General features: G+C 40.0%; 1 protein-coding gene across 2 annotated transcripts in view; it reads left to right on the top strand.

Annotated features, from left to right (window-relative positions):
* Positions 1-14,528, top strand: part of Nup205 (nucleoporin 205) — a 75,282-nt gene that overhangs the window by 55,407 nt on the left and 5,347 nt on the right. For both annotated transcript variants that reach the window (XM_004629857.2, XM_023713679.1), the window contains exons 34-39: positions 1,756-1,897; positions 3,518-3,644; positions 5,052-5,128; positions 8,249-8,377; positions 8,766-8,892; positions 13,160-13,326. In XM_004629857.2, coding sequence (XP_004629914.2) covers positions 1,756-1,897; positions 3,518-3,644; positions 5,052-5,128; positions 8,249-8,377; positions 8,766-8,892; positions 13,160-13,326 — 769 coding nt within the window. The remainder of the gene's footprint in view (positions 1-1,755; positions 1,898-3,517; positions 3,645-5,051; positions 5,129-8,248; positions 8,378-8,765; positions 8,893-13,159; positions 13,327-14,528) is intronic.

Genomic DNA, 14,528 nt, shown 5'->3' on the forward strand with positions numbered 1-14,528 from the left:
AGTTTGTTTCAGACAGTCTTGCAATGCAGTTCTGTCTGGCCTTGACTGTGTAGCTCAGGCTGGCCATGACATGAGCCTTGGTAATTCGCCTGCCTCAGCCTCTTGAGTCTGGAACTACCGGTGTGCGCCACCAGACTCAGCTATAACTGCAGCATTTTTAAGAACATAGCATATTTTTCTAACTGCAGCATTTTTAAGAACTTAGCTTATTTTTCTATCAGTAAATATTATTTAAGTTGGGGCATAGTAATTAATTTTGAAAGATTCATTGCCAAATTGAATATTTGACTTTTTAGGCTTATGTGTGAAACTATGTTACCTCTGGGTGAGGTGGGGTGTTGGCATTGTTTTCTAAAGTTTTAAATAGCAGGCATAGTGGCATTTGCCTGTGATCTTCACACTTGGAAGGCTGAGGCAAGAGGGTTGCTGTGAGTTTGAGGCCAACCTGAGCTACCAAGTAAGACCCTATCGACCCTCCCCCCAAAAAATAAATATAGTTTCAAATATAGAGTTTCTATTTTTGCCTTTTATTTATTTATTTTTATTTATTTACTTTTTTTTTGGAACCAGGGATTGAACTCAGGCTCTTGCATTTGCCAGGGAAGTGCTTATTCCACCGAGCCATCTCCCCAGTCCCTATTTTTGCCTTTTATAAAAAGACTTGAATATCCTCAGTTCTTGGCATATAATTGTCACTTCTCTGTGAAGAGCTTCTCATTTATTTCCTTTTATTTCTATATTTTTTCCATTGTCTCTCAAAGGCAAATAATGTATTTTCTTTTGTCTAAAAATTTAAACAATTAGAATAAAAATAGTTTATTAATAGTGGAGTCTTTTCTTGTTTGGCTGCTGTTTTTGTTTTTTGTGTTTTGTGGTGTTTTTTTTTTTGACCCCCTACATAGTGAGCTATGTAGTGTAGGCTGGCCTTGACCTTGTAGTGATTCTCCTGCCTCAGCCTCCAGAGTTCTGAGATTATAGAGTGGCACAACTACTCCTGGCTGAGACCTAATTTTCTTTTCTTTCTTTCAAAAATTATTTATTTCATGAATAAATAATTTATGACTGGCTCAGGCTGGCTTACGGGTGGATCTAGTGCGGCCTGTGGAGCTGGGGATCAAACTGCAGTCCCCTGCGCCTGACTAAGCTTGCCCAAGCAGGTGCTTTAAACAAGTGTACTAACCTGTAAGCCACCTGAGACCTAATTTTAAAAGCTAAATGAAACTGGGCGTGGTGGCGTGCACCTGTAATCCCAGCTCTTGGGAGGCTGTAAAACAGGATTACTACAAGTCCGATCTAGTAGTGAGACCCTGAACACCCTGTAGACCTTCCCTAAAATACAAAAATAAATAAAAAATAAAAAATGCTAAGTGATTTTACAACCTCACTTTGACTTTATTTTAATCTCATTTTATGTAATGGAACAATGTAGATTCATTTTTGCCTGGAAGTTATTCATAGTCTGTATGGCTGTAGGAAAACTGGAGAAAATTAAATGTGTTTAAGAAGTTTCAAATGTTAACCTTCAGTCTCCTTAACGAGGTTTTTCAGAATCCATCTAACTCCCTTTCACGCAGCTGTAAGTTTAGGGAAACACCTGAAGTACCACGGTGGCTGCGGCCGCAAAGCCCTTGCTGCCTGCAGCAGTGTTGCACCCTGATCAGATGGTTGTGATTTGGTGTGCATGCTGAGCAGTTGTGAAGTGCAAGCCCTTATTCTCGGAATATGCATCTCTCCTCATGTGATTGAAATACCCAGCATGTTCGGCAGCGTGAGAGACGCCCCGCTCTTCATCCCCTCGCCTGTGGAGCGCTACCGGCAGGTTCTCCTCCCTGCCCTCAGGCTGTGCCAGGTGATCCTCACGTCCAGCACAGCGCAGCACTTACAGGCTGCAGGGCAGGTAAGGTGGACTCGTGTTTATGTAGCATCTGTGCGGTGCAGTCCTCTGTGCCCATGCGGGGCCGCCCGCGTTGCTGCCTTCCTCTTGAGGCAGAGCACGGCATAGGAGCAGGGGCCTTGGAGCTGGGGGTGACCTCCAGCAGCCCTGTGTACTCTTGAGTGAACAGAACACTGCAGCTAATGAATGGCACAGTGAGATGCAAAGAGATGAAATTTGCTCCTGTGGAAAGAAAATATTATAATAGGTATAGCCTGACCTTTAAGATACAATTTAACCAGGCACTTACTGAAAGATATGCTAGACCTTGCAGAAAATACAAGATAGTGCCACATTTATACGTGATTTCTGCAAAACAAAATACTCAGTCTATGATTTAAGTGAGTTTTCTGTCAAAAATATTTTTCATTATGAAATGTCAACACACTGTAAGAAAGACTTTTTTCTTTAAGTGCCAGAAATTAGTTTTTTTATTTCTGTGTTTTTTTTTTTTTTTGCGGGGGGGCGGGTGGCTGGTTCAGCCTGCCCTGGGGGTAAGGCTGGCATGACAGCACTTTAGACTGCTGGGCTGTCTCGCTGGCCCCAGAAACTTAGTTTTATTTTTATTGCAATTTTCAGACATACATTTCTGTTTATTCATACCATAAAATTGGGAGTGGGGGTGGGGACAGGGTCTTACTATGTCTTTCAGGCTGGCCTTGAATTCACAGCGATCCTCCTGCCTCATCTCCCAAGTGCTGGGATTACAGGCATGTGCCACCATGCCCAGCAGTACTATATAACTGAATCACTGGTGAATTAGGTTTATCGTCATAAATCTGCATTTCTTACTATGTTATTTTATTGTGATACCCTCAGGACCTGGATCTGAAAATGTTTTGATTGCTGATAGTTGTGTGCACTGCTGTTCCTAAAGTGCCGCCCTGTGTTACACTGCGCCCTGGCCCAGATAGTTGCACGGGAGCTTTCTCCTTTATGGAGGCCAGGAGTTGTCAGTAGCATTGGGCCATTAATGTGGGACATGGCTCCCTAATCAGTCCTGTGTGGAATGTCGCAGAAGCAGCTGAGGAGCTGCTGCCACTCCTCTGCAGTGCAGCAACAGGGGCTGAGGCCAGGCTCTCTGAAATCGCTCTGATCTAGACTTGCGGCTTGCTTTGGCTTAGGCTCTACCTTCACGGAAGAGTTGAGACACTCAAGTGAAAATGCTGAGAGAATGTCATGTCATGGCATGTCATGGCATGGCAGTCAGACTTCATAGAGCAGCTTGCATTCGGTTGCTGTTTTATATTCATTCGCATTTAAATGATAAGTAAAGAAATAAGATAGGTATCAAGTAATAGTTTTTACAGAGAGTCTCAAGTTCTAGTCTTCTGTAATAGCCAGTGGTACAGTACAGAATTAATTTATAAACTTTGAAATAGTTCTTAGCTGTAGCTTCCTTATGAATTTAGTTGTTTGCTTCTTGAAGAAATAAGGTATGGAAGCATAGAAAGCAGTTGCTTCTACTCACTGTCCTCATCACGTTGAGTTATTTGTAGTAGCACTGTGAAGGTGAATTACACATTTGTCATGTAATTGTCTACTCTTCCGCCTTCCTCTGTGCCCGCCGGCGCCACGGCTCAGGTGTTGCAGTTTCTCATTGCGCACTCTGACACCATCCAAGCCATTCTGCGCTGCCAGGACATGAGTGCTGGTTCCTTGCAGGAACTGGCTCTGCTGACCGGAATTATAAGCAAGGCAGCACTTCCTGGTGAGTTGAATGTGTTGAATGGACTTTCAAGAATTCTTTACAGACTGACAGCAAAGTAGGATCAGTTCATGTAATATAGGACCTGTGAAATGGAGACTTCTACCAATCAGCTGCATTTACATGTTTGTGTTTATAAAAATGACACCTTTTTATATAAAAAATTGAAAAAGTTCAAGGTATAATTAACAATGAAAATTGCATTTTAAAGAAATTAGCAAATGAGAGAAAAGGAGAGAGAAATGGACACAGTGTTGACTTACAAGAAAAGGACTACCTGTACTTTTTACATGCTGTTGTAGAAAACATTTACTTTCACATGAATTTAACAGATTAATATCGTAGTGAAGAGAAATGGAAGGAAGCAGTTAGTATATTCTAGGCAAATGTTTCTTCACAGCAGAAGTACAGTTATCAGCTCTTGAAAGGTCATTATGATTATGAATAAAGATGAAAAATTAAGACATTAGTTTTCTAATGTAATTTCCTTACCACATATAAATTTCAAAATCAGTTAACTTCCAGATGTACTGGTAAAGGGATGGGTTCTTTTGTATTTCCTCTTTCACCTTCAGATTTGCTTATATTATTTTTGCTTTAACAGAGTTTACAGCATTTACAGCCAGTCTTACAATCACAGCACGCATTCAGCTCTTGTGTATTTATGTAACTTCACTGCAGAATGCCTGCCTGCCTGCCTGCCTGCCTGCCTTCTTCCTTCCTTCCTTCCTTCCTTCCTTTCCTTCTTTCCTTCTTTCCTTCTTTCCTTCTTTCCTTCTTTCCTTCTTTCCTTCTTTCCTCCCTTCCCTGCCTCCCTCCCTCGGTCCCAAAGTCTCAGGCTTTATTCATGAGTTCTTGCAGTTTGCTTCCCTCTTAATAGTTTTAGTTTGTGTTGCAAGTCTCTTCCCCCACCATCATTCCTGAGTTTGATGGTATAAGTTAACTCCTTTCTTTTTCTGATGAACTTCATTCATTTTATAAGTACTATATAAGCTCTTAAATTAGAAAGTAGTTAATTGGGGCTGGGGAGATAGCTCAGTGGCATAAGTGCATGTCTGACAAGCACACGGTTCTAAGTTTGATCCCTGGTACCAAAAAGAAAATAGTTAATTGCTGCATTTAGAAAGTTTTAACTTTTATAAGTATAAGTAAAAGTTTGAATTTTCTTGACTTTTACAAATGAGTTTCAGAATCAATGTATATTCGTATAAATGTATATGAGCTAGTATTACAATATGAAGGGTTTCTAGCAGGTGTTATATGAAAGATACCTACATTTTTTAAGGCATATTTCTCAAGACTTTGATTTACAGGTTTTTCAAGTCTGTTCATGTATAGAAAGAATGTAAAATATAAGAATTGTAGTTTTTTTCATGTGAAACTGTACTCAAAGTAATCAAAATTTCATAGGTATATTAAGTGAACTTGATGTGGATGTAAATGAAGGATCTCTAATGGAGCTGCAGGGCCATATTGGAAGATTCCAGGTAACTTACCCTTCTTCTTCTTCTTTTTTTTTTTTTTTTTTTTTTCTGAACTGGGGATTGAACTCAGGCCCTTGCGCTTGCCAGGGAAGCGCTTATTCCACTGAGCCATCTCCCTGGCCTCTCACCCTTCTTTAAATAGCAATGTTAAACTGTCTTAGAAAGCATAGCAATCCTCTGGCCTCCTCCCTGTCCTGTTCCCAGTATAGGGCAGCCCCTCTGACTGTGCTGATTGTCATCTCTAAATCCCATGCTTATTTTACTATAATGTGTGGGTTTTTTCTGATTTTATGAATCATCTTCTAGTTTTTGGTTAAAGATGGAAATTTAGATTGTGTTCCACCTTTTCTTCCACCACACAATATATCTATTTCCTATGACATCCCCTGAAAGTCAGTATGATTAAAATTCTTGTTGTATTAATATTTAATACTTCATTATTATATCTTTTTTTATTAAGTCACGAACAATACTGTTTTTTTATGTGCTGATTTGTTTTTCATTTATCTTTAAACTCTCCTCTGTGTGTGTGCTCTCAGTATGTACAAATGGACTAGATATAGACAGTTCATCAGATATTTTGTGAGTCTTTTTGGAAGCCTCCTGCCTTGCTCGGTCTGATACATGAATCTTAATTTGTCATTGGCTGTGGTCTGATTTTATGTTTGAATGTGTATTCTGGTGAGCTTTGGGGTTTTGTTTGGTTTGGTGTTTTTTGCTTTTTTTTTGTTTTGTTTTTTGAGATAAAGATGTAGTACAGGCTGGCTTTGAACTCACCATGTAGCTCAGGCAAACCTCAAACTCACAGCTCTTCTGCCTTAGCCTCCCAAATGCTGGGATTACAGGCATGCACCACTATGCGCATCTAATACTGATCCTTTTTTCTATTTTTCCACTTTGCAAAAGAAAAATGCTAGGGCTGAGATGGAGCTTGATGGGAGAGTACCTGCATAGCAAATGTAAAGCCCCTGGCTTGGTGCTAAGGAGAGTACATTTTGGAATCGAATGTCTATCAAATGTCTTTCCAGAAAGGGTTTCACGTTTTTTCTTTCTTTACTGTGTGGGGATTAAACCTCAGGCCTTCACACTGAGTTATGTCCCCAGTTTCTATTTCTTATTTGAGACAGGTTCTGATACCTGGTTAAGCTTCCCAGGCTGCGCTTGGATTTACAGTACCCCTGCGTCAGCCTCCCAGAGTGCTAGGTGTGGGCCACTGTGCCCAGCTCAGAAAGAGTTGCAGTTTTGCCAACACGACCCAAATACTGTTTTATTTTTGTTTTTGAGTTTTCTAGGTTTTTCAGCAGCAGGAAGAAAAGGATCTTTTTGGTAGATCATAAAGTAATCTCTTGGAGTGTTTGAGCACATCTGTTTTTATCTGTAAGAAGAATAAACACATATTTGTTAAGTTTTTTAAATAGGACCATTTTAGCAAAATAAGATTGTGTTATACTCTCAATAATTTTCCCAGTATCCCAGTGAAACTAAACACCAGTTCAAATAATAGGACGTTGTGTTTGTATGTACTGTACATATTTGTATTTGTAGTCTGCCAAAAACTCCACATACTCAGTGCACCATCCTAATCAATGTCTTGATGCTAAAGGTCACCACTCTGAGCACGTCTTGTAATTATAGAGGCCAAAACTGAGTTGTGTTAATCTCATGCTGTCTCACTAAATTTAGTGTTAAAATATGTGTACAAGTTCATTTCTTAATCTGTCCTCTTTTTTTTTGGTGGACTGTATGTGATGTTATCAATTTTACAGAACCTGTTTTTACTATATTCTAAGTGTAGAGTGTTGTGCTAAGCACATTAAATATAAAATAATGTCTTAGGCAATCTTAACATTCTTACAAGCTAGAAATTATTGCCACTATAAAAATGTGAACATAGAGAGTTGAAGAAATGACGTGATTTTCCCTTATCACATAGCAAACATTATACCTGCTATTGGAACCCACACTCTGAATCCAAATCGATGTGCTGTCTCTTGAAAAGCTTGGCCTTTTCCTATGAGAACTATAGGAACAATTGTAGTCTCAACATTTTCAAGCTGAGAACAGTGGGATTTGATCTGCCATAGCAAGCTATATGTTCCTACCCCCTTCTGAAAGTCCTTGAAAACATCCACAAGAGAAACAGTTCTGTTCTGTCCTTTTTTTTTCCCCCTATAATTTTATTGAGAAACAAATAGCAATAGGACAGTTTCAAACCAAATTGGTAGGACAATTTCAATAATTAACACGTTGCATACATTCTTCCTAGTGGTTAATTGCTATATAAGATGTGGACATGATATCCTATTTACAAACACTATTAGAGCAAATCTTTCTATTCATTAAGAGAATGTAACTATATATCTATCCTAACCATTTTGAATACACAGATACAAAATGGACATTCATCTTTATCTCCTTTTTTTGTTTAGTTCCGTTATTTAAATATTATAGGTGTGTAAACTCAGCAAAATATTGTAAAAGAGTCCAGTAGGCTATAATAGCATTGAGTCTTCTGCTTCATTGGCAATGTCAGAAATTGTAGACCTGAGTCCCCTACCGCTCAACATAACAGCATGGCTTCACTTCTTATATTTCGTTTTTATACTTTTCTGCTGGATGGTTAAGACCAAGGTAAACCATCCAGCAGGACCTATGCAACAAGAGTTGTCGCTTTTGGGTCTGATAAGGTCAGTGAAATCCCCTCAGGATTTGTCCTGAGATGCTGTACCTCATGTCCTTTTCTTATGTTCTTTAAATGTGTGCCTTAGTAGACAAATTATCAGGGTTTGTTGCCATCTTTTTTTCCCCCCCTTGCTTTTCATTATATATTGACTTGTGTATTATTTAATGATTTTCTCCCAAGAATGATTAAGTAATGCCTTTTTTTGATCTGACACATAAAAGTTCTTTGCCAAACATTCAGACTCTGTTAGGGATTAACTGCTGAACAAACTGGTAATCTTCTAGTAAGTACTGCCTTTCTTTGGCTCAGTGGGAAGTAAGGCACCAGGTACTTTCAAGGGTACCGTTTCCTGCTGTTTCATTTTTCTGTGTCCCTCAACAAATATGTCCGTAATTTAAACATTTAACTGGAGAGGAACAAAGTATCTTTTTGTTTTTTAGCGTCAGTGCTTGGGACTGCTAAGTCGCTTTGGTGGTTCTGACAGACTACGTCAGTTTAAATTCCAAGATGATAACCTGGATGGAGACCAAGTGAGCAAGAAAGATGAGATTGAGCTGGCCATGCAGCAGGTAGGAGGGGGAGGCTTAGGAAACTATGCTGTAAGGTTTCTGTGCTTTGAGAGAAGTGTGATAAAAGTGAAGATGTCAAAATAATAATAGATGTCATTTGGTGGTGCATGTCTATAATTCCAGCACTCTGGAAGACTGAGGCAGGGAAGGTCACAAGTTTGAGCCCAGCCTGGGCAACTTAATGAGATCCTGTCTCAAAAAAAATAAAAAAGGGACTAGGGATGGAATTCAATATAAAGACCTTGAGTTCAGTCCTCAGTATTGCCCCCCTCAAAGATGTATATAATTTTATAAATTGATTTATATTCTTGCTCTCCTTCAGATTTAGATTTCAGTGACATCTAGTCATTACAGCACTACTATTTTTGCTATTGCTCTTTTGTTGTAGATCTGTGCCAACGTCATGGAGTACTGCCAGTCCCTCATCCTCCAGAGCTCCCCCACCCTCCAGCACATTGTGTGTCTCTTCACCCCCAGCCTCTCAGAAAGCAGCAACAGAGAGGGACCGCGCCCAGGTGAGCCCATGAGCCCACGTCATTTCTGTGTCTGAGGAATGAAGTTGCTGCGATTCCGACACAGCTCTGTCCTGGCTCCAGCGCAGTGCAGCCTTTATCGTCATATGAGTCATTAATGGGGAGAATTTAAATTACTTTTTAAAGAAATTGTGGGTGGTACTGTAGTCTGCCTTCATGAGCCTGGAGAGCTGAAAAGAATAGAGAAATTCAGGATTTTCTGAATCTGAAAGAGCCATGTGGGAGAACATAGTTTTAAATAGTACTTCAGCTTCTAAAGAAAATAACCAAGGTTGGAAAATAAGCTGGGTGAAAAATAGAAAAATACAGAGAAAGTTTTGTGTGTTAATTCAGTGTCTAAATTGAGTTTTGTATTATGGCTCCAAATTTCTATAACAGAGCAAAGTAAGATTTAGATACTAAGTAGGTTGGTTGACATAGCCTGTGATTTCCTCATGTGGTAGAGAAGATTTGGAATATGGGCAGGACTGTGGATTAGTAGGAACTGTTCTCCTGTGGACCGGGCCCTTATTGGTGTAGTGGTAGTAAAATGAGCTGGTGGAAGCCTTTAGTAGGTTCCTCAAGATTTTATTTTAGAACTTATGACCTTTTATACACATTGTATGAAGAACTCCTAACTCTTACAAAGTGGGGCTGGGGATTTAGCTCAGAACATTTGCCAAGTTCGATCCTCTGACACCAAAACCAAAATATAAACCTCACCTGAAAAAACACCAAAAAACTAATACAGTTACATTCTTTTTAAAATTGAGGTATTAGTTGCATACAACAAAATGTATCCATCTTAGGTATACAGTTTTAATAATTTTGGTAATAAACAGCTCTGTTACTACTACAACAATCAAAATCTAGAAATAATTTTCTTTCCCATTCTTTTTTTTTTTAAGAGAATACAAATTAGAATTAAAACAGAAAAAATACAACTGATACAGATTTTCACTTAACAGTAACATGAATTTCACAGTATTTGTTGTAATACGATGTTGTTTTCCTATCACTTACTCATATTATCAGATATATGCATGTAAACTTGGAAGAAGAAAGAAAAAAAGAAATTATAAGAAATCATGAAGAGGGGCTGGGGAGATGGCTCAGTGGAATAAGTACTTCCCTGGCAAGCACAAGGATCTGAGTTCAATCCCCAGTTCTGCCAAAAAGAAGAAAAAAAAAAAAAGAGATCATGAAGAGAAAGTACAATTGAAAGGAGATGAAACAAAGCATTAACTGCTCCTTTCCATAGACCAGCAAAAATGCACAGTACAGTTGTCCAAACCATCCTGCTTACATACATAGATCTATCTCTTTACCCCACTCCCTCTCCTGTCCTTCTCGTCAATTCAATAACTCTTTCCTTTTGCATAAGTTCATTCCCTTTTACCAGTATCTATTGTACCCTTCAGGTTCCATTTTTCTCTCTCAGGTTCTCACACTATGGAGATAATACCATGTTTGCACATGCAGGTCTGATTTGTTTCACTTAAAAGTATGTTCTCTAGTTGCATCTGTTTACCTACAAAAAACTCAAATTTATCCTGTTTTGTAGCTGAATAATGCTCCATTGTGTAAAAATGCCACATCTTTCTCATCCATTCTTCAGTTAATGGTCATCTGGGTCGTTTCCAGGATTTAGCTGTAATAAACATGGGTGCACATATATCACTGTGGTTTAGAGTTTTCAGTTCTAAAAAAATACCCAGGAAGGGAATACCTGGCTTGAATGGGATCTCCAATCCTAGCTTTTGAAGGAATCTCCACACTGAATTCCATAGTGGTTGTTCCAGTCTGCACTCCCAGCAACAGTGCAGAAGGGTTCCTGTTTCTCCATAGCCCCTCCAGCATTTGTTATTGGCTGACTTCTTGATGTCAGCCTTTCTTTCTGGGGCCAGATGGAATCTCAGTGTTGTTTTAATTTGCATTTCTTGAATGATCAATGATGTTGAACATTGTTTTCATATATTTACTTGCCATTTGTATTTCTTCCTCTGAGAACTACATATTCATCTCAGATGCACATTTTTGGATTGGGTCTTTGAATTTGGGGGACCTGATTTTTTAAAAAATTTCTCTCCCATTCTTGGCTTTTGCCTTTGATCATTTCTTCCGAGTGCTGGCCCAGGTGCCTACTATTCTGATTGCGGATAGTAGTTCTGCCTTGTCCCTCTAGCGTCTGTCTTCTGCTACTTGAGGGGCCCTTAAATGAAACTAATGCTTTACAGCAAGTTCAACCTGAGTATCAAATCCTCCAGCAAAAACATAGTTTTGTCATTGGTTCTTCAGAGCCATTTATCATATGGTAATAAGGTATTACTGATGTTGACATTTGCATTCGGTTGCCTCTTTTGAGACAGTCTTGCACTTTAGATTGTTTGTGTTTAATACTTAAAAAGATAAACTTTCTGAAGCTTCATAAATTAGTCATCATTTTTCCTTAGACTTTTTTACACTAGCAGCCACACTTTGTTCTGCCAATTCTAGATACCTGAGCAGGTAGGTTATGTGCTAGGTTTGAGAATACAGAGGTAGTTTAACCTAGTAGTGAAGAACACAGGTTGATGACAGATAACCTTGATTTGAAATCCATTTCTTCTAGTAATGATTGGTACGACTTCAGGAAAGCAGTCCTCTTTGTACCTCAATTTCCTTATCTGTAAGATGGAGACTTTTCTTCAATGACTTACTGTAAGAAATGTACTAATGTATGCAAAGTGATTTAGAACAGGGCCTGCCAGTTAGCATACCTAATGCTAGCTGTTATTTTGATTATTACTATTGTGATTGTTATTACACAGTACATTTATTCTTACCGGTGATCCAAAGACCCTTTCCAGGAGCACTTCAGCTTCTTAACCCCATGGTATCCTGTATTCATGATTATGTGTTTCAGTTTCTCATGAATCATCGTATGCTGTCTCTTAGCTTTGAAATGCTCTAATATTTTCTAGACTTGGCAAATTAGTGGTAAGAACTCCTGAATGCTTGGGGGACCTGTCAGCGTTAGACCATGCTCTTTGTGGAGACCTTCATTAGGAGCAGTTCAAAGTAGAGGATCTCCATTTTGAAGGCTGTCCCATCCTCACTGAAGACTGGAAAAGAAAACCTAGGAAATCCAGTTGATTTAACAGATCCTGACAGGAGCTCTCTCCCACAGACAGTATGTCTCTCATAAGGTTTACGAGAGCTAACTTTAGAACAGAGTTAAAGGAATTGGTAACGTAGGAAGCAAGGCCATTAAACAGTTATCTCCAAATTGAACTTAACATTACCAAGGTAATTTCAAGAAATCTGATAATCATTAGAATCAGTTACCTACAGTACAGAAATTTCTGCAGGATGGTATTGTTACTGTTCCTTAATTCTTCTGAATTTTGACTTTATTGATATCCCACTGTTCCTTTGTATGACTGCAAGGTAGCCAGGTAAAATGTGAGTCATTGTGTATTGCTGCCCTAATGGAGTTGTGGTAAAAGATTTGTTAAAATTTATTTTATTTATTTATTTAATTTTATTCAGTACAGGGTCTACAGGGTCTCACTATATAGATCGGACTTGTAGTGATTCTCCTGTTTTTCTGCCTTCGAAGCACTGGGATTATAGACGCATGCCACCACTCCCAGTCTCAATCACCATCTCAGTGTGCTCCGGGCACAGGGCTGGCACCACGTGCCAGGGATCGAACCCTTGTTCTTGTGTCTGCCTAAGCAGGCACTTTAATCTGCTGAGTTATCTGGCTAGCCCTAAGATTTGTTAAAATTTAAATCCAATTATATTTTTGAAATATTTCCATTACGTTCATATGTCTTTGAGCAAAAAAATCAGTTCAGGGCCCAGAAAGATGCAGCCAAAGAGTAAACCCACATAACTGGAGCCATTGATTGAGGAAGGGAATTGCTCACCTAGGGTCAGAAACCCCCAGATTACAAATACAATTTGTGATGTGTATATATGTGCGGGGCAAGTAAAGGTGTATAACTCTCATAGAGGGGCCTCACCTAGTAAGAGAAAAGCTCTGCTGATGTTTGCCAGCTCAGCTTCCTTGCAAGGTCTCTAGCCTTACATATGGACCTGATTCCACTAGCTCATGGCCACTTGTTCCTTGAACTATCAATGATAGTTTAAACATTGTCTTAAGTTGCATTTAATAATGGTTTATGTGTGCTTCCATTCTGGGGTATCCATTCTATTAAGGAGATCATTTAATATTCATATAAAATTCTTGTAAGCAGAACATTGTTTTGCCTCCTCATATCAGATACTCAAGTTCCAGTGGTTCCATACTGGCACCTGCCTGGCTTGGGCATTATTGTCTACCTGCTGAAACAGAGTGCCAGTGATTTCTTCAGCTATTATGACAGTCACCGACGCAGTGTCAACAAGCTTCAGAATGTAGAACAACTTCCCCCAGATGAGATAAAGGAGGTATGAATCTTGAGGCGGGAACTTGAGAAGCCATTGTTTTTACTAATAAATGGAGGGTACTGCTCTTGTGTGTGGGAGTAGAGGATGGTGTTTGCCATGTTACTAAAGGAACTAGAGTGATCATTCTGTGTGCCTGGAGGAAGAGCCTCCCCTTTGCACCAGCTCCCTCAGCATGGACACTCTTAACTGAAAAACACTGAGGCAGCTCCCATTAGAAGAGAAAGGCAGCTGGCCTTTGAGAGTTTGGGGTACTCTACATTCTAAAATCAGTGCTGATGAGTTGGGGTTTTTATTGCAGATTTTTTTTTTTTTTGCGGAACTGGGGATTGAACTCAGATCCTTGCGTTTACCAGTCAAGCGCTTATCCTACTGAGCCATCTCCCCGGCCCCTTGCAGATATTTTTGTAATAGAAACTAGGTAACTGTCTCTGTGCCTTTAGCGTCTTTAGTACCTGTGTAGTGAAATTTTCAAACAAGTGGAGTAGCACATCAAACTTGATGCCTTCTCTCAGTGACCCAGTTTTTCTCTTGCTCTCACTGTAGCTAGTGAGGCTGGGTTGCTAGGTGCCTTCCCTGAGCAGCTTGCCTTCTTTTCCACTTGGGATAGCTACACTACGTGTGAGACCTCTCCCAGGCAGTGCTGAAACTTCTTGCTGTCCTGAGGCAGCCTGAATATGGAGCCATTCTACCAGACCTGCTTCACACCAGCCTTGCTGAAAACTTCCCCATCAATCTTATAGACAGGCCCTGAGCTACATGTTCTGCTTGAACAAGGAGGCCGGTGGTAGTGTTGTTCCCAAGAGAGCAAACAGGCCCAGCAGTCTTGGATGACTTGCCCTAAGACACACATGTAGCAGGCATAGGGTGAGGCGTGAGTTACTGACTAGGTTCAGGTAACTCTAGAAACTGGCTTCTGTCTGGCTGCTGTTTTTTCCGTTGTGTGTTGGCAATGCCAGAGTGGTTCAGCCTCAGTATTACCAGGCTGTTGAGTCCAGGACACTGAGGGTACCAAAATCTGAGGGTGGTAAGGTCCCTTAATAAAGCAATATAGAGGGGCTGGAGAGATGGCTCAGTGGTCTAAAGCACCTACTTGGAACAAGCCTAGCAAAGCACAGGGACCGCGGTTCGATCCCCCAGCACCACATGCCAGCGAGCTGCGCCCCCTGGTGGGCTGAGCTGGCCACACACACACACCACACTCT

This window comes from Octodon degus, unplaced genomic scaffold (genome assembly GCF_000260255.1).
Source record: "Octodon degus isolate 3935 unplaced genomic scaffold, OctDeg1.0 scaffold00032, whole genome shotgun sequence".
In the NCBI taxonomy this organism is placed as follows: Eukaryota; Metazoa; Chordata; class Mammalia; order Rodentia; family Octodontidae; genus Octodon; species Octodon degus.